The sequence below is a fragment of the Procambarus clarkii genome, chromosome 30, assembly GCF_040958095.1.
Source record: "Procambarus clarkii isolate CNS0578487 chromosome 30, FALCON_Pclarkii_2.0, whole genome shotgun sequence".
NCBI lineage: Eukaryota > Metazoa > Arthropoda > Malacostraca > Decapoda > Cambaridae > Procambarus > Procambarus clarkii.
In genome coordinates, this window is record NC_091179.1 from 8,580,333 (window position 1) to 8,605,332 (window position 25,000).

Sequence of the window (25,000 nt, forward strand, 5' to 3'; positions counted from 1 at the left end):
GGAGGCCATTATTTGTGAGAAAGCCAGGGTGTTGCACGAAGACCTTCTAAAGAATACCCCTGCAACGAGTGATGCAGATAAGAAAGAGTTTAAGGCAAGCAGGGGCTGGTTTGAAAAATTTAGAAAGAGAAGTGGTATCCATAGTGTTACAAGGCATGGGGTTATGTGATGTGATTATGGAAGGGGACTCCCCTTCCAAACAGTAACTCCTCTCCTCCTCCCCCTCCTCACCATCTTCCATACGCCTACAGCACTCGACAGCAAGGTAAGTAATAACTGGAACACAGTTTTGTAGGTTTATTTAGATGAATTAGGTATAAAAATTTAGTTTGATATGGGGTTTTTGGGGTAGTCAGGAACGGATTAATTCATTTCCCTATATTTCTTATGGGGAAATTAACTTCGGAATGCGAGTTTTCGGAAGGCGAGGCGTCTCCAGGAACGGATTAAACTCTTATTCTGAGGTATGCCTGTATGTGTGTATATCACGAAAATAAACACGTGATTAAGAATGTGACAATGTCAGACCACGAAGAAAAAATGAAACAGGAAATTTCCTTAAGTACTTTCGTATATTAAATACATCTTCAGAAGGTCATTTTACAGATCGAGTGATGGGTATAAATAGGCAGGAGAGAGTGGTGAAGTAAGGTGAGGTACAATACTTGGACAACGCAGAAGGCCCATTGGCCCATCAGATGCACCCAATTGGCCCATCCGATGTAGCCCAATGGCCCATCTGATACAGCAGACATACAAGCATAATACATAGGTAATTATAACATAAAGAGGTAAATATATACAATAAATTAGTGAGACAAATGTTTTTCAATGATTCTACTTAAATCGCCCTTTAGCTGATCTATTAGAAATGGATCTAAGTTATATAGACCACTGCTAATATTCAAATTACTTTCTTTGGTGATCTGTATCAAAGCGGATTCAATTATGTTTCTGTTATAGGTGCTTTTACAATTTGTTATTGAAGACGCACTCTCCCAATCAATTTGGTGAGCTTTTCCTGACAAATGCACAAACAAAGCATTAGATAATTGGCCATGTCTTACAGAGTATTTATGTTGCGATATTCTACATTTTAAATCTTTAGATGTTTGCCCGACATAGAACTTATTACATTCCTTACAAGGTATTTTATAAATGACGCAATTATCACTACGAGGGCTGTTCCTTACTAATAGCTTACCAACAGTGTTTTCGTAGCTAAACATTACATCTATATTAAAAAGTTTCAAGGCCTTGACAATATTCTCAAACCCAGAGAAATATGGTAAACATAACACATTCTTTGGGCGAGTCCTTTCACTGCATACATTATTATAATATGTACGACGAGCTTTGTTACGACAAACTTCCAAAAAATTCAGTGGGTAACAAAGCTTAAGACCAATCGAATCAATATTCTTAAATTCTTCATCTAAGAATTCTGGACTCACAACTCGAAGAGCTCTTAGATACATTGAAGAAAAAATTAACTTTTTTACATTGTATTTATGCCCTGAAAAATAATGAACATAAGATAAATTGTTCGTAGGTTTTCTGTAAACACTAAACTTTAATGAAGAGTTTTCCCTATGAATAAGCACATCTAAGAATGGCAAACATTTATCAATTTCAGTCTCCATAGTAAATTTTATGGAGGTGACTTGGTCATTAAGTTTGGCTACAAATTCGTCTGTGTTAACATCTGAAGGCCAAATACACAAGATATCATCAACATATCTAAACCAAGGAATGATTCCAGGAGTTATTTTTGAAACAAATTTCTTTTCAAAGAATTCCATGTACAGGTTTGAGAGCAATGGCGATAGAGGATTCCCCATTGCCATTCCAAAAGTCTGTAAATAATACTCATTATTAAAGGTAAATTTACATTCTTTAATGCACAACTTAACAAGACTGACAATAATATCAGCAGAAAGAGGTAAGTCATGGCTCATTAGTTCACGAGCAAGATAATCGAGAATATCATCGACCGGTACCTTTGTGAACAAGGAACAAACGTCAAAACTGATTAACTTTACATCAGGAGTGACAGGAACACTATTCAATTTGTTAACTAAATCAAGAGAATTTGTCAAATGAGAAGAGGAGATAGTTCCTAACAAAGGGGACAAGATTTTGGTAAGCCATTTGGAGAGTTTGTAAGAAATGGATCCCACAGAACTGATGATAGGTCTCATGGGATTGTTAGGCTTATGCGTCTTGACAAGACCATATAGATATGGTAATGAAGGTGATGAAGTAGTCACCTCTTGAAGTAGTGGTGAAGTAGTCTTACTTCACCACTCTCTCCTGCCTATTTATACCCATCACTCGATCTGTAAAATGACCTTCTGAAGATGTATTTAATATACGAAAGTACTTAAGGAAATTTCCTGTTTCATTTTTCCTTCGTGGTCTGACATTGTCATATATATATATATATATATATATATATATATATATATATATATATATATATATATATATATATATATATATATATATATATATATATATATATATAATATATATATATATATATATATAATATATATATATATATATATATATAAATGGGGGACAAAGCACATAAGAACATAAGAATAAAGGTAATTGCAGAAGGCCTATTGGCCCATACGAGGCAGCTCCTATCTATAACCGCCCAATCCCACTACATAAAAAATTAATCAGATGTAATTGGCCTGTTATGTTGAACAGTGTCTTCTGTGTTGGCATCGTTATGTTCTGGTCTTGTCCTTACTCTCATGGTGGGTAGAGTAAAGACAAGACCAGAACATAACGATGCCAACACAGAAGACACTGTTCAACATAACAGGCCAATTACACCTGATTAATCTTTGTATGTAGTGGGATTGGGTGGTTATAGATAGGAGCTGCCTCGTATGGGCCAATAGGTCTTTTGTAGTTACCTTTATTCTTATGTTCTTATGTGCTTTGTCCCTCATTTATCCATATAATATATATATATAGATATATATATATATATATTATATATATATATATATATATAGATAGAGATAGAGGGGGTACCTCCGGTGCAATTGTAGGGATCCATAGCCTTGGAGAAGGGAATACAGAGCATTGATTAATGGCTTGCATGTTTAATGCAACCTCTCACATGGAACAGTAAATGCTTAAACATACCTTTAGGGCAACGGTATAGGCACTTTCCTTGATGTAGGTAAGAAATAGATTGGCACGACGCACATTCAGAACTGCTACCACCGACACAAGTCTTGCATTGTGGATAACATGACCCACATCTATGGAATCATCATTACATTAATTAGAACTAAATTTCTTTTGTTATTACATACAGTACAGTAGATATTTATATAATAATATTAAAACTAAGCTATTCACTGTTATAGTAATTAACATTAATTAGTGTTTAAAATACAAAGGCTTACCTATTGTTTTGTGTCTCGTAGAAGCCTTCAGGACAATTGGTGAGACAGGTGCCGTTAGAGAGCAGAAGATTATGGTCACAACTAATGCACTCCTTGGGAGTCACGCACTCGGAGCACTGACCACCACACCGCAAACAAGTGCCATTTGCTATAAAATATAAATACTTTTTGTTAAGAACTGTCTCACTGTGAAAGATGTACTAGTATATTGGGTATATTTTGAGTGAATTAAGGTAAAAATGAAGTCCAGGATTGTGAATTAACAAATACTGTAATCCAAAAGCTTGCATAATCTAATTCAATTTCTTTAAAAATTTAAACAAAAATTATCACCTGCATAATATCCTTCAGGACAGCTCTCAGCACAAAGCCCAAGATGAATAACATAAAGAAAATCAGTACGGCAAGCCAAGCACTGATTCTGTGCTGGCCCACTACACATTGCACATGATGCATGGCAGCCTAAGCAGTCCCGATCCTCCGAGCCATAAGTTCCCTCTGGACAGCTTCCCACACATTCACTGTTAAAGAAAATTATAAATAAAACATAGTGCTTGCAATTAGATACAGCGCACAGAAAATTTCATACTTGAAATAAAAATCGCATATACACTCATAGATACCAACTACAACTACTAGCCACTGAAAAGTACAATATGGTAAATACTGAATTTTCAGTTTAGTATTATGCATAGAATAGATACAATGTAAAATAAATAAGGCTTTAGGTGCAGATGAAAAGCAGGTCTTTCTAAGCAGGACACACTGCTTAGAGGCGGGCCAAAAGAACTCAACCCTCGCAAGCACAACTAGGTAAATACACTGTTGCTTCCTCAGGCAACAGGCTCATCGCAACGATATGATCAGACACTAATATGGCAGATTGACATGCAGCCCCAGCACTTCAACCTTGGATTTCACGTCCAAGGTGAAATCTTGTTGGGTGTTTGTTTCTTATGCTTCACGAACGTTATTTACCTTGTCACACATCTCCTGTGCCAAGTGAGTACGATGGGCTCACCATAGCCCGTGTTGCTTGGAATGTTTTGCTCCGAGTAGCTGAATCTAAAGCAACAACAGTAGTTTACCTTGTATCTCTGCTGACCAGAGTATGATGATCCTACCCAGTTAAGAGCTTGATTCTGCTCCTTGTCATTGTTCAGAATGTGCATCACATTTTAAAAATGCAAATTTTTTTACCCTGACAGCTATCCCTCCTGTCTCTGGCATGCTCCTTTTAAGTCCAGAATCTTTTTCATCCAGTATCTTAGAGCATATTGACATCTGCCTGCTATAGCACTTTTTTTCAACCCATGGACCATGCACTTGTATTCCACGGTCCATGTGGCTAACGTTCACTCAGGTTAGTCTAACTTAGTCAATCACAAATGTATTCCTGGGCACCATGACCTGTGGAACTTTGCTACACTTAAGGCATTCCTTTCCACAGCTTTTGTACATATGTAGTCTCTCTCATCCTAATCCAGTGCAGATGAATGTCAGTTTCTAAGGTGGCATAGTATGTAAATAAATTGATTTTTCACTGTCATGTATCATAAACCCTCTTGCCATGCAGTCGATAGTTATACCAGCACCTGGCTACACTGCTGCGGAGGCGTGGAAAGGGCAGAATCGGCTACTAAATGTGATTCTTCTTCTAGTATTTAAATGTATCCTTTATTCAACATACTGTACACATAAAAATGACAGAAATCATAAATTTCTCTGAAAACACTATTAGAGGTTATCAATGAACATGATGCATATTATTGTATAATTAGTCAATTTGTACCAAATAATGCATTACTGTATATGCAATACAGATTATAATACTAAGTACTGAACATATCCAATATCAGTATTTATGAAATAAATTTATATGACTTATCCCAAATCAGCAGCCTCCTCGCAGGGTATGCAACCGGTGTTTTATTATGACATATATTGCAATTTACTGCAGTCTGAGCAAATGAAATACTGCAATTTGCACTGCATTTTTGCATGGATTTTCCACAAAGTGAATTTGCAAGGCTGCCACATGTGTCAAGGTTTGAAATGAGTGATACACCAAGTCACAGTAAAAGGCAGACAGCAGTACACATGGTACTCAAATTTATATCCAGCTGCAAAAAATCCTCAGGAATAATGGGGAAGGGGTGAGGAATCTTTGACAAGCATTCAGCTTCCTGTCTCTGTTGAAATCACTGGGATGGTGGGCCTCAAGTAAATTCAGATAAATTAAATGGATTTCAACAGACATATGTGATCCATATTATCAGGTAAAAGGGTTAATCCATTTTGTGAGGACATTTCATAGTGAATTATAATTGTTGTCAATAGATTTCTACAGTGGCACAACAAGAACACCAAATATTATACTAATATCAAAGAACAGCAGAATCTTACCCCTCTAAACTATAATGAGAACAAGCTCGGCACTTGTCTGGTCCTGGGCCGGAACATCCACCGAGACACTGACTATGACATACTTCGGATTCTGTAAACTTGGTTAAGTTGTTACGATCATGAGGTACAATCAGGTGATTTGGACCTGACACTACCTTCCCTTCAAGAGTGGCATATGTAGCATTGGGACTAGATCCAGCCAGAATTTGATCAAGGATGCTGTGGAGAAAAATAAAGTTATAAATTACAATATCTTTGTCAGTTTAACCGTCCAACTACTTTATTGTAAACAGATCAAGTTTCACAATCATTTTTATTTTTAGATAAAATTAATTCACTAACACCTTTAGTAGTATGTCATGAGATTTCAAGCTTCATCATTTATTATCGAAACTTTAATAACCTAGATTATCTTCTGTATTTATCTTTTACTAAAAGGATACCCACCAGTTGCTGGGTGTGTCTTTCTGTCTGTGTCTGTCTGTGTCTGTCTGTGTCTGTCTGTGTCTGTCTGTGTCTGTCTCTCTCTCTCTCTCACACACTCAGAACATGCATTATGAGCAGCTGAAAAAACTTTTGAAAAATCTAGAAAAACACACATAATTTCAGACATAATGAGAGTCACTGGACATCATAGTGGAAACTGACTATTCATATAGGGAAAAAGGGGAGTGCAATGAGGGAAAACTCCAACCCATATGACAGTCCCGTACTACCCATTAGTCACACTGCAAAGTTGGGTGAGGCTAGCCTAAGCATCTGGGGCCAGATTTACGAAAGTACTTACGAAAGCACTTACGAACCTGTACATCTTTTCTCAATTTTTGGCGACTTTGTTTACAATTATTAAACAGTTAATGAGCTCCGAAGCACCAGGAGGCTGTTTATAACAATAACTACAGTTGATTGGAAAGTTTTCATGCTTGTAAACTGTTTAATAAATGTAACCAAAGCCGTCAAAGATTGAGGAAAGATGGACACGTTCATAAGTACTTGCGTAAGTGCTTTCGTGAATCTGGCCCCTGGCATCTGACCTTGGACAGACACAGACAGACATTCAATTTTATAGAAATGTATTATTTTTTATTGTTTTTAACACAAAATATGCATGAATCCTGTACTGTAAAGAGCACAAGGTTATTTAAACAATTTTTTTTTTAACACAGTTTTATTAATAAACAGTACCTAATGGTGAAAGGATCGTTTGAGGGTCTTCGTGATGGGAACTGAAAACCTGAAGAGGACTGGGTTGGCAGAGGCTGTGAGAAAGACGAAGAATCCAACCGCTGAGGTTGTTCTGTGCGCAGGCGCCCTGGACGCTCTTTAGTCCCATGTAAGATAAGCTGCCACTGAATGAGTATACCTGTGAAAAAAAAATTAAAAGTTACTATGTTAAAAAATGTACAAATGCTCAAGAAACTTTAACCGTCTTACTTTGCACATAAATACATTCTAAAGAATACTGTACAAACAAAATTATTAGCTCATTTATTTTCAAAAGAATTAACCCTTCAACTGAGCGTCACATCCAGGCATGATTTACCAGCGGTGTGCATCACATTTGGAGATTTTTTAGGTGCTACAAAACGTTGGAAACTCCCATGGATAAATGGGGCTTGCATCAGCTTTCTCAGACCTCCAGTAAACCGATGCCATCTTTGACAAAATTGTGGGCACCCCACCTTGATGTGAGGGCATTAATAGTAATATAGCAAACATGAGTAAGGCATGCAGCAGCAGCAGTTCAAAGCATCACCATGAAACTCATGCCCACTGTATCACAATGATAGGGGTGAACTCCCGGTTACAAAAAAATTGTAACCGGGAGTTCCTCTGGCCTTACACAGATCCGTGTGAGGCCAGAGGAACTCCCTGTTACAGTTCTTTTGACCATGTCGTGGCCTAGACGATTAAGGCGCGTCTGGGATCCTCTCAGACATAGGTTCGAACCCTCATCACGGCCCTTGTGGATTTGTTCATTGGATGCATCACGCTATTGTGATTTCTGTGTGTAATGGGTTGATATTTTTTAAGAATTGAGGTCAAGCAAAGGAAACTTTTGGTTATGCAACCATTCAGTGCTTACAATGCTTTACTTATATCTTCATATAAAATTTATATAATAAATCATAGAAATTATTTTCTAAGAAAAAATTACATTCCCCTGTTTTAATTTTCACCTTTTATGCATGTTTAGAGCAAACAAAAAAAAGCTGCCATTGAAGGATTAACTTACCAGGGTGGCGGACTTCCCGTGTGCCAGCATTTGTGACAATTAACTGCCAAGTCCCTGCTGCCTTCTCTCCCCAAAAGTGAACCGAGAGGAAAGGCCAGTCATCAAACTTTTCTGAGAACACATCTCGTGGCCTTTCAAATAACAAGGTGGAAGTAGTACCTGAAAATATACATTAATTGAAGAACATGGTACTGTACTTCCCATTTATATAATAAAGGATAGAACAGCATCATTTAGCAGTTGTATCTACTTCATATTGTATATCTTAGTGCATCAACAAAATGATAAACAGTACTGTATATAATACAGTTGGCATGCTTTCCGTAAGTGATAGTTTAAAAAACTTCCTAAGTCTTTGCTAATTCAATTTTGAAAAAAGGATTGCTAGAACCAAACTGGGATTCCAAGATGTATAATATCCCTTTATTAATTAATTATTTTTTATGGGAAAATGGGAAAGAAAGAGAGAAAGGACAAGAACCTTGTCCTTTCTAAGGACCTTTCTTTTCTTTTTTTAAGCTAAAAAATTAATCTATTTTCAAAACTCGGTAATCAAATATTTGATCTGTTGACAGAATGAGACAAGTGGAAGGTGTGAAAGAACATAATAGTACCTGACGGGGACAAGAGTTTTATGTTGATATTTCCACGTGGCAGGAATCGGAGAGAAACTCTTGCTTGTACATGTTCCAAATAACGCACTTCTCTGGATGTTCCTGCACACCCATCTGTGGTGATCTCTGCATATATCGATTCTCCCATGATAGTAGGAATACCCCTATGAAGACAAAATTTTATAAACTACAAGTAGACATTAAACAATTACTTGACGTTAATAATGTTTATGAATGATAATTAATGATAATGATTTCCTTGTACTTGTTGCAGTTACTATATATATATTAAGAGGAAACATCAAATATCATTGTCTCTATCATAAATAATATTTCACTACAGGCCTGAATATTATTAACTATGGCATATCTGGATGAAATGCAATCCCAAGCCAAATATTATGACAAAGACCCACTGTACTGAATGTTTGAAGCATCAAGCTATTAAATGATTAACAAAAATTCTTGACAGAATAAATGGATTTTTTTTTTTTTTTTGAGATATATACAAGAGTTGTTACATTCTTGTACAGTCACTAGTACGCTTAGCGTTTCAGGCAGGTCCCTGAAATATGATCCCCGCTGCGAAGAATCGTTGTTACAACCAAGTACACATTTTACTGTTGAGTTAAACAGGCTACAGTTAAGGATTTGCACCCAGTAAATCCTCCCTAAAGTTAAATCTAAGGTAAATTTGCGCCCAGATTGATACAGATACTCTGGAACAAAAGAGCATGCTTCTCAAAATTTGTGGGCAGGGAACTATTTAAATAAAGTGCAGGATTGTCATAGTAACACATTTTATGACCTAAGCTACTAGAGCTTAACTTCTTAGCACAGTATTTGTTATTTATAAGTAGACATTTTGTTGTTGAAATCAGTGAAGAACAATTTCTTGGTCAAGGAAAATTGGAGAAAAAAGCACATAAACCAAAGGATAATAATTTCAGTAATTATTATACAGAGATGAAATATTTGAGTCGTGAAACTGCCCTGAACTAAGGAAAAAATAGTCATATTAACAAAAGTATCTAAAGTGTAGAATGACGACAGATATACTTAACACTTTCGCGCTCTCCGCAAAGGTCACTCAGCCAACCGAATGTGCGCGCTGCGTTTTTATCGCTTAAGTGTAAAAACAAAAATGTGTATACTCTTTTTACTCTTCTGACCTTAGTTCTCATGCTACGTATTTCATTTTGGTACCAACGTGTTCGCAATAAAATTCTCTAGAAGAACATCAGTAAAAAAAGTCACGAAACGTATAGGGATACCAGCACCAAATAAATAACTACGAAGATGACTTGCCGTGAGCGCCCATCAGCAACAAAATGTTTTTACTCTTGGGATTGTAATCACCTCCACACTTGTTCTACAGCGTTAATTTTGGTATCAATGGACTCGCAATGAAATTCCCAACACGGTGATATGAATATAAGCGTAGAATAATGATTGCGGCCCGCCCGCAAGAGTGTGGGAAGTGGTGAAATTGTTACCCGGTATCGGTGACGGGACGACGCACGGCGCTTTGAAAGTTTATACTTATTTCACTCTCATGACATTAATTTTCTATGTACGTCATTCATTTTTGTGTCAATGTGTTCGCAATAGAATGTTCTATGTGCCCATAGGTAAAAAATATCAACAAAGCGTAAGTTAGAATAGCGCCAAATATAAAACAACGCTGGAACATATCAGTGAGCGTCAAACACACACGAAATGTTTTTACTTTTGTTATGTTTGTCAAGTTTATACTTGTTGCACACAGTTATTTTTGGTTGTATATTGATCGGAATAAAATTCCCTAAACAGACATATGCATATAATACATGATATGGGAGAAGCATTACCAGTATAAACGGCTAAAGTCACCCACCTGCAACGCGTTTGGAACAAAATACCATTTGATCGAAGTTATCCACACCTTTCATGAACTTATTGTACTATGCAGCCTAGTGGTGAGAAAGAGAGTCTCATAGCGCGCAGTTTAAAACAAACCCAAAGTAAATCGGATAAAAATTGAATTTTATACAAATATTTTAAAAGTTGACATAACTTTATGTCCACTATGCGTTTATGTTAGACGAAACCGGACGCGCCGGCGCGTTCAGATAGCGCGAAAGTGTTAAGAAGGTAGCTGCCTTTAAGTGGTTGGGACATTATGGTACTAAAACTTTTTTTTTTAAATAAATAACATAAGAACTTTCTGTTAAATGGCTGGATATTTAACTATTTTTTTTGCATGTTAATGGATGAGTTCAGGATGTTGGTTAACTTGGGGTAGAAGATAGAAAGTATAAATCTCTTTTGTCAACTCACTTTGTCAAGAAATTCAGAGAAAATATTTCTTTGATCACAGTATAGTATAATGCTTTTTAAAGTGGAATCATGTCTTGCTTGAACAGACCAATTTGGTGAAGATTCCCTCCACTGCAAACTAACTTCCATTGCACCCAAACTTTGCTATTGAAAGTTTTTTTGGGTGGATAACTCTGATATTTGGTTTAGTGGGCTTCGGATAACCAAGCTCTTACATTATTTTATAATCGGATTTCTTATAAGTATTTACTATTTGTAACTGCAGAATTGAGGTAGGAGCTCTTGGACCCCACCTTTCCAACCAAAGACCCCCGAGTGCTGTGAATTGTCCAAAATTATGTTAGTTTAAGGATTTGCCCGAAACCCTATGCATGCTAGTGGCTTCACAAGAATGTAAAATCAACTCAATTTCTATGTTCTCTGTTAATCCCTAATGTACCTTGTATATAAATAAATAAAATAATAAAAAAATAAATATTTTCCTTCATCATGTCTACTACTACTGTACATATATTTCCCTCTAACACATGCACACATCCCCAGGAAGCAGCTCGTAGCAGCTGTCTAACTCCCAGGTACCTATTTACTGCTAGGCAAGCAGGGGCATCAGGGTGAAAGAAACTCTGCCCATTTGTTTTTGCTTCAGGCAGGAATCGAACCCTGGCCCTTAGGACTATTGAGTTCGTGGTTCTATTTTCATTGCCTTAGCACTCGGGTCCTTAGGACTTCGCACCCGAGTGCTGTCCACTCAGCCATGAGGCCGATAAGTGTACTGCTATCAATGGGAAATGTGTTCCTACCACCAAAAAGTCAGGTTCGTCCTCAAATCGCAATCGGGAATTCTGGGTTCAAATCCCGAGCGGGATAGAAATAGTCGAGTGCATTTCCTATCACCTAATGCCTCTGTTCAACTAGCAGTAAATAGGTACACAGGAGTTAGTCAGCTTGTTGTGGAGTTGCATCCTGGAAAGGGTCAGTAGTTTGACCTTGATAGGGGGGGGGGGGGAGATAAACCTCAATATAAGCCTAATATGTATATATACAGTAGTTGTCTCTCTGTGTTGGTGTTTCAATCTTCTCGGAACACTTGTTTACAGTACAGTATTTCCATCATCGTTTCTAGGGCATTGGATTGCCTCAGTCTTGGAAGTAGTGCACCATCAACACCACTTCTTATCAGCCTATGTTGAGGGTATTTTCCTCAGTAAACAGCCGAAATAATCCACAGAATACCAAGAGGGTCTGAATTGGGCACAATAATACTGCCGACTGGGTAATATGGGTCGGCTGCATGATCCACACTTTTGTGCAAACTGTAGTACTCACGTGGCCTTGCCAACATAAAAGTAGCCGTTTTGTTTAGGTAAAATGAGACGTTAACATGAGAACTCTCAAGTCATATGTTTGTAGGTTGGGAACCCCCTACAATGCTCTCTAGAAACACAAAAGATGGGTATTTCTAAGTTGCTTAGCTTGGAGACTGTACTTGGGGTTGGTTTCAAACCCATTGATGATGTAACAATATACATTAAATTTTGTAACTGTAGAGCCCATTACATGCCTCTGTAACCCTTTCCACTACTGCTCACAGGATAGGTATGGGGTGCATTATAAATGAACTGAACTAAAAAACCAACTTGGGGTTTCTCTCAACACACACATTCAATGAAACGTGTGTCCAGGAAAAATATAGGTCCTGCGAGTGTTCATTGCATCAGGCAGCAATTATTCATCTTCAAAAAATGATAATCACACTAAAAAGAGTTAAACAATGCATCATGAGCACATGTTGATTATGAACTACTACTCTTGATACTTACTGGTCAGTTCGGTCCTTAATACTCTGGCAAACATGTTGGGGCGGTACAGTGATCCATTTTTCTGCCAGCTCCACCAACTTGCCGGCATCCATCAGCCCATAGCCAAATTTGTGACTAACTGTCAGGATATAATGCATAAAGTATACATATATGTACAGTATTTTGAAACAAAAATCAATATTTAAAGAAATATTTATATATCTGAATATGCAGGTAGACTGATAATATAAGAATCCAAGGGAAAAAAAACACTCTTGCAGTGTCAATCATTTTGAGATGTATCAAAATTGCTTCAATGAATAGCTTCAGCTAGTACTAGTAGAATAGGAGAAAAAATGCAAACATATGTACAGAAAGCAAATATTATGCACTAATACAAATGATAAGCAGTGAATGCTACCCGATATGAATTATACTGGGAATTTTAAAAGCAAGCAACATGTACCACCAATCTCTTCTTGGAAGTGCTTTTAAAGTGAGGTGCTGCTCAGATTTTTCATGGCACCGAATTAAAATTTCTTTTACAAAGAAGGTTTATGAGGAGAATGGGTATTAATTTTGTATAAGGTGTTCTGTAAAGTCTAGCCTGTAGCAGCCCAAAAGTCTTTGCTTCCACTGGTCAACATTACCTTCAAGTCACTACTTTTTGTGTCGCAAAAAAAAATTGTCATAAATGTCCATGTTATATTAGTGTAAACACAAACTCATTAGGTCTCTACACATCAGGAACTCACATTACCTTCCAATGGTCGGTGATCTGCGTCTAAGTGTGACATGATTATATTCTAGGCTGTTGTGTCCATTCCAATGTTGCTGAGGCTTGTTGCACTCACTTGTGTCTGTCAGTCTACTTCAACATTGTCTCGAGTCTTGTGATGGCTTGTAGTTCCATCATGCACTGAACACATAGCTACAACTTGCTATGTCAGAAAAGCAACACTTGTGAGGCTACACACAGATCAGCACAAACCTTGCTAATGCAAGCAAACATGCTTCCATATAGTAAAGATCATTGATTAATTAAAAAATAAAAAAAAAAATTTATATTATGGCACTCATTCATTTCTTAACTCTACTTTTGAAAACAATGTTAATATATTCAATGATCTTGGCATGCTATATGGGATGCTCAAAAGTCTCTAAATGTCTGTTGATAAAGCTTTACATTTGACAGTACTGTACATTATGAATTAAAAAAAATTAATATAGTTTTTATGCAATACAAATTACATTCCCTGTAAGTCTAGTAATTAAATTTGATCACTGAAAAAAACTAAACAAAAACAGCATTGAATGTAATGAAACTCCATTTTCTGGGCGAGCCCCCTTCGGCTCTGTGGAGCTATCAGGCTTATGTGTGATACATTAGACTGTGGCATTAGTGTATGGAGTTCGATGTACCAGGGACCACAAGCCAGAAACCTGGCCTCTTCAGAGAGGTTGCAGGGAGCAATGGCCCCGGAACCCCCCCCCTGTGGTTGAGGTTTTTCTTTATCTGCCATCGACCGGGGTTAGGCACCCAGAGAGGTAGGCTACAAAACAAACCCCACATGGTATGAAAAGAACTAAAAACTGAAGAGAGGTAGAACTCCTTCCAATCCCAAGCAAACAAGCAAACATCACACTCCACTGCCACGCTGCTCGTTCACACAGCCCTCCCCTCCCTGCACCTGCTACTCAACACAGCTCAGGGAGGTCTGGGGCTCCCCCCCTCCTCCTCTCGGGAGGGGAGGGCTATGTGGACGAGCGGTGTGACAGTAGAACGTGACATTTGCTTCTTTGCTTGGGATTGGAGGGAGTTCTACCTCTCTTTTCAGTTTTTAGTAGTAATTTTCTTACCATGTGGGGGTTTGTTTTGTTATACCTACCTTTCTGGGTGCCTAACCCCAGTCGATGGCAGATAAGAAAAACCTCCAACCACAGGGGAGGGGGGGGTTCCAGGGCCATTGCTGCCTGCAACCTCTTTGAAGGGGCCAGGTTCTGACTCATGGTCCCTGGTAGGTTGAACTTCATAGACTAATGCCCCGGTCTAATATATTACACGTAAGCCTGATAGCTCCAAGGAGTCGAAGGGGCTCTCCACAGAAAAACATGTAAAATGAATGGTTCTAATAACCTTAGACATGCACTATAGCATTTTTGTTGAAGATTCAACAAAAATCAAAGAAATTCATAACAAATATTCAGTTTAATTACTCATGCAAGACATAGTCAATTGTAATGCACATTATATTGTTTATTTCCGAATAATAGGCGTTTTCTTCATTAGTTTTGTTTTAAGAACTTGTTTTAAAAGTTTGTTTTAAGAGTTTGGAAAACATTAAATTTGCAAGAAAAAAGTTTATATACACGTTATATACTCTTTGGAGCACTTCATCTATTCTATATGAAAAACTCTCTTTACTGGTTTGGTATAAAGGGTACTATACAGTAATACAAGTTCTTAACAAATTCAAAGCTGCCGTTTCCCGATTGATGCACGTGCATAAAATAATGTACTGTACATTAAATGCCTGCAGAACTGTTCTTCTCTAATCATATGTAGATTATTAAGTTTTGTCGACTTGGTTCAGATATCACAATTATCCAATCTAGAAATCTTAAAATAAATATCCATTATAAACCAACTTAAAAATTAGCAATATTTTTTTAGTTATGACTATGAGGCAAACACAAACATGCCACAAGCAATTCCAGACATATCAGTGCAGGGGCTGAGGGTTAGTACACCAGTCGAAAGCTGCAGCAATCCAAGCTAAGCTGCAATAATGCTGCTTCAAAATTAAAACTCACACAAATAAATGAAATTACTAACCTTTCCTGCCAACACCGTTGACAAACCAACCATCTTCCTGTCTTAGAGGTTCAAAACGTGAAGTCATGACCACAAGGTGTTGCATATCACGCCAAGTCAAATCTGGGTTGGCCTCCAAGGCCAGAGCGCACAGACCTGCTGCTAGTGGTGCCGAGGCACTTGTACCTAATTGAGAATATAACAAGAACATACAAATAAAGGTAACTACGAAAAACGTGTTGGCCCATACAAGGTAGCTTATATTTATATCCACCCAAATTCATTCATATATTGTATAAGAACTTTAGAACAATGATATGCATTTCATTATTTATAATATTTGTAATGTAATAAGTTGATCTTACTTTAACTACAAATACAGTAGTATAAGACCGAAATGAACACTCCAAAATTTTAGTGCCTACTTCGGAAAACTACTTTAGTACTGTACTTCAGAAAATTCTCAAGCCAAGAAATCTAATATTTTGAGAATACATAGAAGCATTAATTATTGGTCTGTTTTTTTATTTGGTTAATTGTTCTTACTGAGTTGTGATTAAAAAGTTTCCAGAATAAATTATGAGAACATTATATTGCATAAATAATTACGTGAAGTTGCAAAAACGAATGCCATTGTGTGAATACTTTGCAATTCAGAAGACTCTGCCCTTCAAAAGACTTTCCCTTGTTATTGGGAAATGTGCCACTTAAATTACTCTACTTATTAAGTTTACTATCTACTGTGTAGCACTCGGCCCGAGTGCTACACAGTAGATAGTAAACTTAATAAGTAGAGTAATTTAAGTGGCACATTTCCCAATAACATCCTGGAGCACCAGATGTATATTCTACTTGGTAAGAAAATAAATCAAGTGTTTCTTTCACATTGGTGTACTTGTCTTGGGCATTTTTTAAAACAAAAATCTGTCATGAGTTTCTTCTTTATAAAGAGTTAAAAATATGGAAAAAATTTACATATGCAATGTAAATTTACATTTACATATTTAATAAATTTTGAAAATTAACTAAACCATTCCATATACTGTACTGTACTTACTCTAATTTACAAAATTTCATATTAATTTAATTCTGGAATTGATACTGTATCAGTGCCTGTAATTTGGATAAAGAGTTACCCCTTACTTTTGTGTTTTCTTATAGGATTCACATAAAACAAAATAAATATGAATGACTGAACAAAAATATAAAAAAACGGTCTTGAATAAATACTTTTAGGCGAGACAGTGACACATGCTCCAAAATTTGTCCAATGAATAACTTTTTTTTTTTTTATGTATGACAACAAGGTTTATCATTTATTAAAATCTTGGAAATTATAGGGATCTATAAGCAGAACCCAATTCTCATAAATGTCTTAAGAAAACAAAATTCATGTGATGTAAGCTGCATTTATCTCGGGTGAACTAAGAAAAAACTTAAAAGACACAAGCAACACTATGCTGTATGGAGAATGCTGTATGTTGTATTTATACAGCATGTAGTATATTTTGGTAGCAGTCTTTCTTGTAAACATATGTTGTTAACATATGACCGAAAAAGTAAGATTAATAATTCTAACACGAATTTTCTCAATATTTCTCGTTTCTTTTTACTGTCGATGGTAATTGAAAAATCAATTCTATTTTTCAATTATAGCAGAATTGATTTTTCAAATACCATCGACAGTAAAAAGAAACATAAGAAACATTGAGAAAATTCATGTTAGAATTATTACTCTTACTTTTTCGGTCATACTTAACAACATACGTATTTTATTTATAAACAAGAAGGTAGTACAACATTCTGTGTGGCGTGCATTTAGATAATGCAGTTGACATTTAGTCCAGGAATATTGGCAGTATATATCTACATGGCAACAATCAGTCTATCATCTTCATTATACTTCGCTGCCTACATTCAGTGCCATAAAGATGTCATATTTAGATTTATTACATTACTAATTCATGTCAATAGGTCACTTAAACCATTAACTTGGGTGTATCAAAGTTATCAATCAACAACAACCATTATCAACCATACAGTATGGTTGATAATGGTGGTTGTTGCTGAAATCAAAATTGGCAACAACCATTAACTACCATTCAGCTATTATTTTTTGTTTCATTAATATCCTACTATAAGTCATGTTTGTTTTTGTTTACACAAAATTAATAAAAAAAATCCAATATGTTGAGTACTCAATGATGCAAGGTAACCTATGACAAGAATATATAGACCAATATAGTGATCATGTTGAGTATTAATTATTTTTGAGATATAATTTTGTATTCCTACAATTACTTATATAAAACAGGATATATTATAAATAAATGCTAACATAATAGCATTTTAAATGTCAATATGTTATTTAATTATACTCTCAAAACAGAAAGTAAGACGGTGCTCTTGAGCAATAAATATTAACCGATATAATTTGTATAATATATCTTGAATTGACTCAAGAATAATCAAAAGACAAAAATTCAAAAACATTAAACTTAACAACGTTATGACTCCGAGTTACGACCCAGGATCGTAACATCTGTAAAAGATTCCAGACACTCACCTGTGTGTTCAAGAGTGCACATACGATCAGGTCTTAAATTACCATCCATATCAACTGTGGCAACACTACTATCAAGACCCGGAGTTCCTGAGCTGTATGTCGTAGCAAGAGTGGATGAACATTCTTCTAGGTACCATGGTTTAAACCTGCAGAAAGATGTCAGTATTATGAAGACAGGAGTGGAACTCACAAATATTTTTGTCTACTCTCTTGGTAGTCAATTTTAATTTTTAAGTAAAAAATATTTTCATTTATTTTTTAGGAATACTGTATAACTTATGCCAGGACTTGTCATATTGAAGAAAAATACAGTACAGTATAATATTGACAAAATTAAAAGATCGTAATTAAATTTGTTCAGTGTTGCTGACAGGAGAGCTGATGCGTGTAACATCACTGATATGTCAAGTTAGTCAGCAAGTCATTCCAACACATCAATAAGCCATGAACAAACCTACACAGTATAGTGTACTCTAAAGTGGGAAAGGGGTGTATGTGTAATTACCTAAGTATTGTTACAGTTTGAGAGCTATGCTTGTGGTGTGTGTGCGCGCACATGTGTGCTTATTCTGACCTATGCCATATTTGACATGGAAAAGCATTAATTTGAGCCAAACTAAACCTTGCTAAGCATGCACACAATGCTTTAACAACTATTAAAGTGCAGAATTATGTATATCATCAGAACAGGAAAATATAAACTTTACTTCAATATTTTACCCAAAAAACATTAGTTGAAGTAAAGATATCCTAATGTGTGCTTTATAGGGTAAATTGTGAACAATCACTATTTTATGAGAACAGCAGCATAATACATACCACATCAACTGGACCTCTATTAGACTGCACAGTTACATGTAGCATATGATTTACAAAAACAGCTTTCTCTCGGTCCCCGTAATACACTTGCATTTGTTCTCAACTCATAATCAGGAAATCCCAGGTTTGAATCCCAAGCTGGACACAAAGGGTTGGGCACATTTCCTTTCACATATTATCTCTGTTCACCTAGCAGTAAATAGGGACCCAGGAGCAACTTGTATTGAAGATGGACAATACTCAGCGAAAGAATACGAGTCAAGTACTTGTATTAAATTCCCTGCACCTAGAAAATCAGGGTGGAACCCACCCATCCCCGGACCCACTACACAGAGAGCAGGCAGTCTCGTCCCGGAGACTGCCTGCACGTCGTGTTCCTCACCCTCGCTGCGACGCTGACGAGATGGACAAGGTGAAGATGGAGTTGGTGTAGCCGTCGCAGTTACAGTTATCCGTGTGTCGTCCACCATTGCCTGATGCCCACACAAAGATGGAGCCCTTTCCGTGTCGACCCTACACATAATAAATAGTTTCCTTGTTAGGTATAATATTTTACACATTATATATATATATACATGTTATTAATAAAAAGGGTTAACTCAACGATTCTAGAATAACTCTTCTTTATATTTCTTCCCAGTAGGGTCCCGGTAGTACAGTTGGGTTTAATCTCCACTCACAATCAAGAATTCCGGGTTCGAATCCCGAGCGAGACAGAAATAGTTGGGCGCATTTCTATCATCTAATGCCCCTGTCCACCTAGCAGTAAGTAGGTCCCCACGAGTTTAATCAGCTTGTTGTGGGGTTGCATCCTGGGTTGGTAATAATTCCCCATTGGGAGGGACCACGAAATAAGCCTATGTGCATAAATACACTCTGGCTGCCTGTCCCCCAACACAATGAATGATTATTATCATTAATTATTATATTTATTGCTTTCTTCTTAAACTGAAAAGGAAGTTGAAAAATTAGTTCTCCAAACATTATTTTTAAATGTTACATGCTAAGAGAAGCATTACATTGATCCCTTCAACATTGTCAAAGGCAAATGGGAAACGTGTACAAGTTAGCTTAAGGAACTGAACATACAGATATAAAGAAGAAGGATGAGCTGAAATAAGGTGTTGGTAGGGCTCACATTTCCATCAATAATGTTTTTCAGGACCCTCTCTTCCGTTTTGCGGTCTTCTTGTTTTTGTAGTAAAAACCGCAAACTTGCTTATGAAAAACTCTCCAGGCATCAAGAAAAAGTGCCTTAAGAGAGACTAATGTCTTCTATGCCTTCACATGCCCACTTGGGGACTGTCAGCCCCAACGATCTCAGTATATAGGCAAGACAACAACAACCCCCTCCCCCCCAAAGGATAGAGGACAGACAAAAATCATAAGATACAACTGACGATTTACTATAAAACCAAAAAAACTGCCAGCCTACTCATGAGAAACTCTCCAAACACAAAGCAGAACGCTTTAAAAGAGACCAACGTCGTCTATGCCTTCAAATGCCCACTTGGGGACTGTAAGCCTCAAAGAACTCAGTATATAGGCAAGACAACAACATCTCTTTCCAGGTGATTAACGATACATAAGCAACAGGGGCTCCATTAAGGAACATATAATCTCTTCCCACAACCAGACCATCACCAGAGAAATCTTAGCAAACAACACAGAAATCATCGATAGATACAGCGATAGCAGACGGCTTGACATCTGCGAGACACTACACATCAAGAAGTCAACACCAGCAATCAACAGCCAATTAATGCACAACTATATTCTACCCACTTCAAGACTCCGCTCCAATATAGAAGCATCAAGAAATATGGGCCAATATGCCCTCTGCAGTTACTTCCATTCTTACCTTCAATTTACCCAATTAATACCCATTGTTTCATGTTCTGTCCTGTGTTGAAAGGTTTGTTCACCTCATAAAAAAAACTGTTGTAACATATCACCTCACTATAAATGCGGGTATAAAATAAAATGAAAGCTGTTTAAATCATAGCATAGTAAGAACTCTGTTTAGTGTTTGCAGGTTATAGTTGTGTGTGTGTAAACTAAAAGTCTTTGAAAATGTAATAAGTTATTACGAAACGAAATGCGTTCAAGTGTCGCGTCAGACTAGAAATAAAAATGAATTTTGGAGAATTGATTTTTCAATTACCATCAACAGTGAAAAGAAACATAAGAAATATTGAGAAAATTTGTGTTAGAATTATTAATCTTACTTTTTCGGTCATATTTAATAATATATGTTTACAAGAAAGACTGCTACCAAAATATACTATATATACAGTATATTGAAAAGACTTACTAGAATTATTGATCTCACCCTTTCTGTTTTTCTGTTATATTAAATAATGTGTGTGTGTGTGTGTACTCACCTATTTGTGCTTGCGGGGGTTGAGCTTTGGCTCTTTGGTCCCGCCTCTCAACTGTCAATCAACTGGTGTACATATTTCCTGAGCCTGATGTATGTGTATGTGTGTGTATGTGTGTGTGTGTGTGTGTGTGTGTGTGTGTGTGTGTGTGTGTGTGTGTGTGTGTGTGTGTGTGTGTGTGTGCGTGTGCGTGTGTGCGTGCGTGCGTGCGTGCGTGCGTGCGTGCGTGCGTGCGTGCGTGCGCACAAGAACAACTACAAAGAAAAAGTGATTCAGTTATACTTAGGGAACTAAAAGATTGAAACATGAAAAATTAAAAATTAAAGCACTGTCATGTAATCAAATACATTATCAAATAAGTTAAATCCACTCAGTGCTCAGATTTTTCCTTTCCCTTGGCGACCAAACCACCGTACCCTGATTCAAATTGAAATAGGTTTATTGAGGTAAAATACACACAAAGGGATGAGGTAGCTCAAGCTATTCTCACCCCGTTCAGTACACCGTGTTAATACATACACAGACACACATCACAAGCAATAAACGTATTACCGAACATTCTGAGAGATAAACATATACATTTCCTCCGTACCCTGATGACGCCGTTGATAAAGGCCCGCTTGGCCAGGGGTCCCGGCCCGTCGACCGTCTTGCCATCGTCCTCGGGGCCCCAAGATGCCGAGAAGATGTCGATGTGGTCCGGGTTGAGGGAGATGGCCCGGGCCTCCACCGCGTCGTTCACCGTACCGTCCAGCATCCTCACACCTGCAAGATTGTTGTTGTTTTTATAGATTCAGCTACTCAGAACAAGTTCCAAGTAGCACGGGCTATGGTGACCCCGTAGTGTACTTACCTGGCACAGGAACGGTGCTGTGTGTGTCCTGACCTGCACGATTTGCTCCTTAATTAAGATGACCGAGCTTTTCCCAAGGGGCCTAAGCTATCTATGCTCGTGTAAGTTGGCAAGTCATTTAGTATACATATCATGTTGTAGAGGATATGTCACGATAGACGGGAAGGTTGCAGTCGCGCCTCCACAGATCTCCAGTATCAACTCTTGATACTGGTAATTAATGGCTCAAAAGGGCCACCACTTACTGGCTATTCATGCCCGTGCCACCTTTTGGGTGGCTTAATCTTCACCAATCATCAATGTCACGATAACAAATGTGCAGAAGGCATGAGGGCAGCAACTTACATCCATTTTACGACCTATTAAACCCGCCATGCCGCCTCCCCCCCCCCTCCCCGACAAATTGAGTTTTTCACTCTTGTTGCCATAAGAATATATAGTCCTTTTCCAACACTTTAAGCTTTATTATAATTAAATAGAATAACAATTCAAAAAGTTACCCCAAATTAAAATTCGGCACTTCAAGCTCCGCCTCCATATGTAACGCCCTCACATTAAATCATGATCAGGGATTGTATTTCACGTAAGTGGTAAAGAAGCTGTTGGAACACGGTGAGGCCATATTGATAACAGGTTAAACATATTCTTATATAAAGTTTGTAAACAATACACGTTGGACATTCAGGAATATGATCTTACCCTTAAGATCAGGAATATGACCTTACCATTAAGATCAGGAATATGACCTTACCATTAAGATCAGGAATATGACCTTACCATTAAGATCAGGAATATGACCTTACCATTAAGATCAGGAATATGACCTTACCATTAAGATCAGGAATATGACCTTACCATTAAGATCAGGAATACGACCTTACCATCTTACTATGGAATTCCCGGATAATGACCATTGCTCAAACAATTATGTATTAGCGATAAAACCTACCATTAATGTATAATGACTTACTGGAAATATATAACTCTTGAAATAGAACATTCTCTGTAACTAGCTGACATGTAACTATAGGGTGTGAAGGATAGATGAAATTGTCTACGTAATAATCTAAGATGAGGTCTGATAATAGACCTTTTGTGCCCTCTGTAATGCTTTTTGCGCTACCGCTCACAGGATGAGTATGGGGTGCACAATAAACTAGCCGCCTCCGACGGCAACAATAAAAAATACACACATTAAACATCACATTAAGATGTTAATGAATACAAACATATTAAGATGTTGAGAATGCAAACATATTAAGCTCGGGAGTTGAACAAACATTGGTTTAGCTATAAGTAAATCACAGTACTGACGATGAGGCTTCACTCCCCCCCCCCCCCCCCCCGGTTGGTGTGAGCCTCTTCCCTTTCAAAATACTACTCATTGGTAAGGGGAGGACGCCATGGGAGAGTTGAGTCCTCACCACCCAGATACAGAATGACATCAAATCTACCGTTATTGAGCCTTTTTTCCTGAAACCTTTCACAAGATCCTTGCATACCCGGTACACGTCTCAGCCTTGACACACTGGCTACTTTCACAAGGGGATCTCGGATAAATGTTTACTGTGCACTGTTGCCACATATTCATTTGCGCACACCTCTCACTCCCCATACATACTTCAACGTCCCTTGCTCCAATACATTCAAATAATTAACCTAACGAGGGTAAACTGAATATTAACAGGCAAGAAGACAGACAATGAAACTAACGCACGAAACTTGAAATGCTTCCTCTAGTGGGTGGCAGCAGCTCAAGCAAGCCGCACATAGCTTGACTTCCATCCCAGGCAAGCACAGGTGCCATTTAGTGCTGATTCAGTCAGCTATCTTCAGTGTTGCCGTAAGAAAATATTAGTACTTTTCCAACACCTTAGGCTTTATTTTAATTAAATATTATTAAAATGGCCATGTCCACGTTATTTTTTTTTTTTTTTTTTCAGGTATAGTTTTCATTAATCTATGGAACCTGCTTTATTAACCCCAAATGGCACTACCTACTACAGATTAGATACAACAGTTTTAACTGTTGAAGTGTACTACCGTTAACTAGTTTAATGATTTGTTAACATTTACACAAACAAGATTGACACTATTAGCTCATATTTGCAACAGAAGCCAATATATATTTATAATAATTCAAAATTGCAAATATCGATCCAACTTTACGTTATAATTATCAGCTTAAATTATAACTGTAATTTACAATATCAATAAAGTTTTCATATGGAATTGAGACTTATCAGCCCATTCTCAGAGCTAATCAATTACCATGAGACAACCTTCCCCCCCCCCCCCAAACAACCTAGATAGTTATCTAGATATTTGTGAAAGTCCGAAAGTATTATGGTTCCAATAATAGTCTACTTGTAAACTGTAAAGTGAAACTTTGTCTTAAACAGAATATTATCATGTTACAACTTTATTGTATTATAAATAATTGGTTTAAAATATAAAAAATTATGTCCCCGAACTCATTTTCTTTGGAACGGTCTGAAGAATTTGGATTTCTATAAATGAAATTCTAAGATATACTTAAAGCAGTTTTCGAATTCCATATTCCACATTTGTGTCAATAATACACCATAGTAACAGAATGAAACCTAGCCTAACCTGAACTTAACCTAGCCTAACCATGAATAGAGTAGTTAATAGCAGTAATTACATAGTGATTTTGAATCCAGGGGATCTCCCTGAGTGCAAGTTGACTTGTATGCCAAAAGTTTACACCGTCAATTCCAGCTTACATTATAAACCA

At 37.1% G+C, this 25,000-nt stretch overlaps 1 protein-coding gene across 2 annotated transcripts in view; it reads right to left on the reverse strand.

Annotated features, from left to right (window-relative positions):
• Positions 1 to 25,000, reverse strand: part of Fur2 (furin-like protease 2) — a 103,252-nt gene that overhangs the window by 19,363 nt on the left and 58,889 nt on the right. For both annotated transcript variants that reach the window (XM_045754168.2, XM_045754167.2), the window contains exons 4-15: positions 21,982 to 22,154; positions 19,391 to 19,521; positions 18,190 to 18,335; positions 15,645 to 15,809; positions 12,830 to 12,947; positions 8,691 to 8,854; positions 8,077 to 8,235; positions 7,026 to 7,203; positions 5,841 to 6,059; positions 3,768 to 3,955; positions 3,435 to 3,582; positions 3,169 to 3,287 (exon numbers count right to left, since the gene is read on the reverse strand). In XM_045754168.2, coding sequence (XP_045610124.2) covers positions 3,169 to 3,287; positions 3,435 to 3,582; positions 3,768 to 3,955; positions 5,841 to 6,059; positions 7,026 to 7,203; positions 8,077 to 8,235; positions 8,691 to 8,854; positions 12,830 to 12,947; positions 15,645 to 15,809; positions 18,190 to 18,335; positions 19,391 to 19,521; positions 21,982 to 22,154 — 1,908 coding nt within the window. The remainder of the gene's footprint in view (positions 1 to 3,168; positions 3,288 to 3,434; positions 3,583 to 3,767; positions 3,956 to 5,840; positions 6,060 to 7,025; positions 7,204 to 8,076; positions 8,236 to 8,690; positions 8,855 to 12,829; positions 12,948 to 15,644; positions 15,810 to 18,189; positions 18,336 to 19,390; positions 19,522 to 21,981; positions 22,155 to 25,000) is intronic.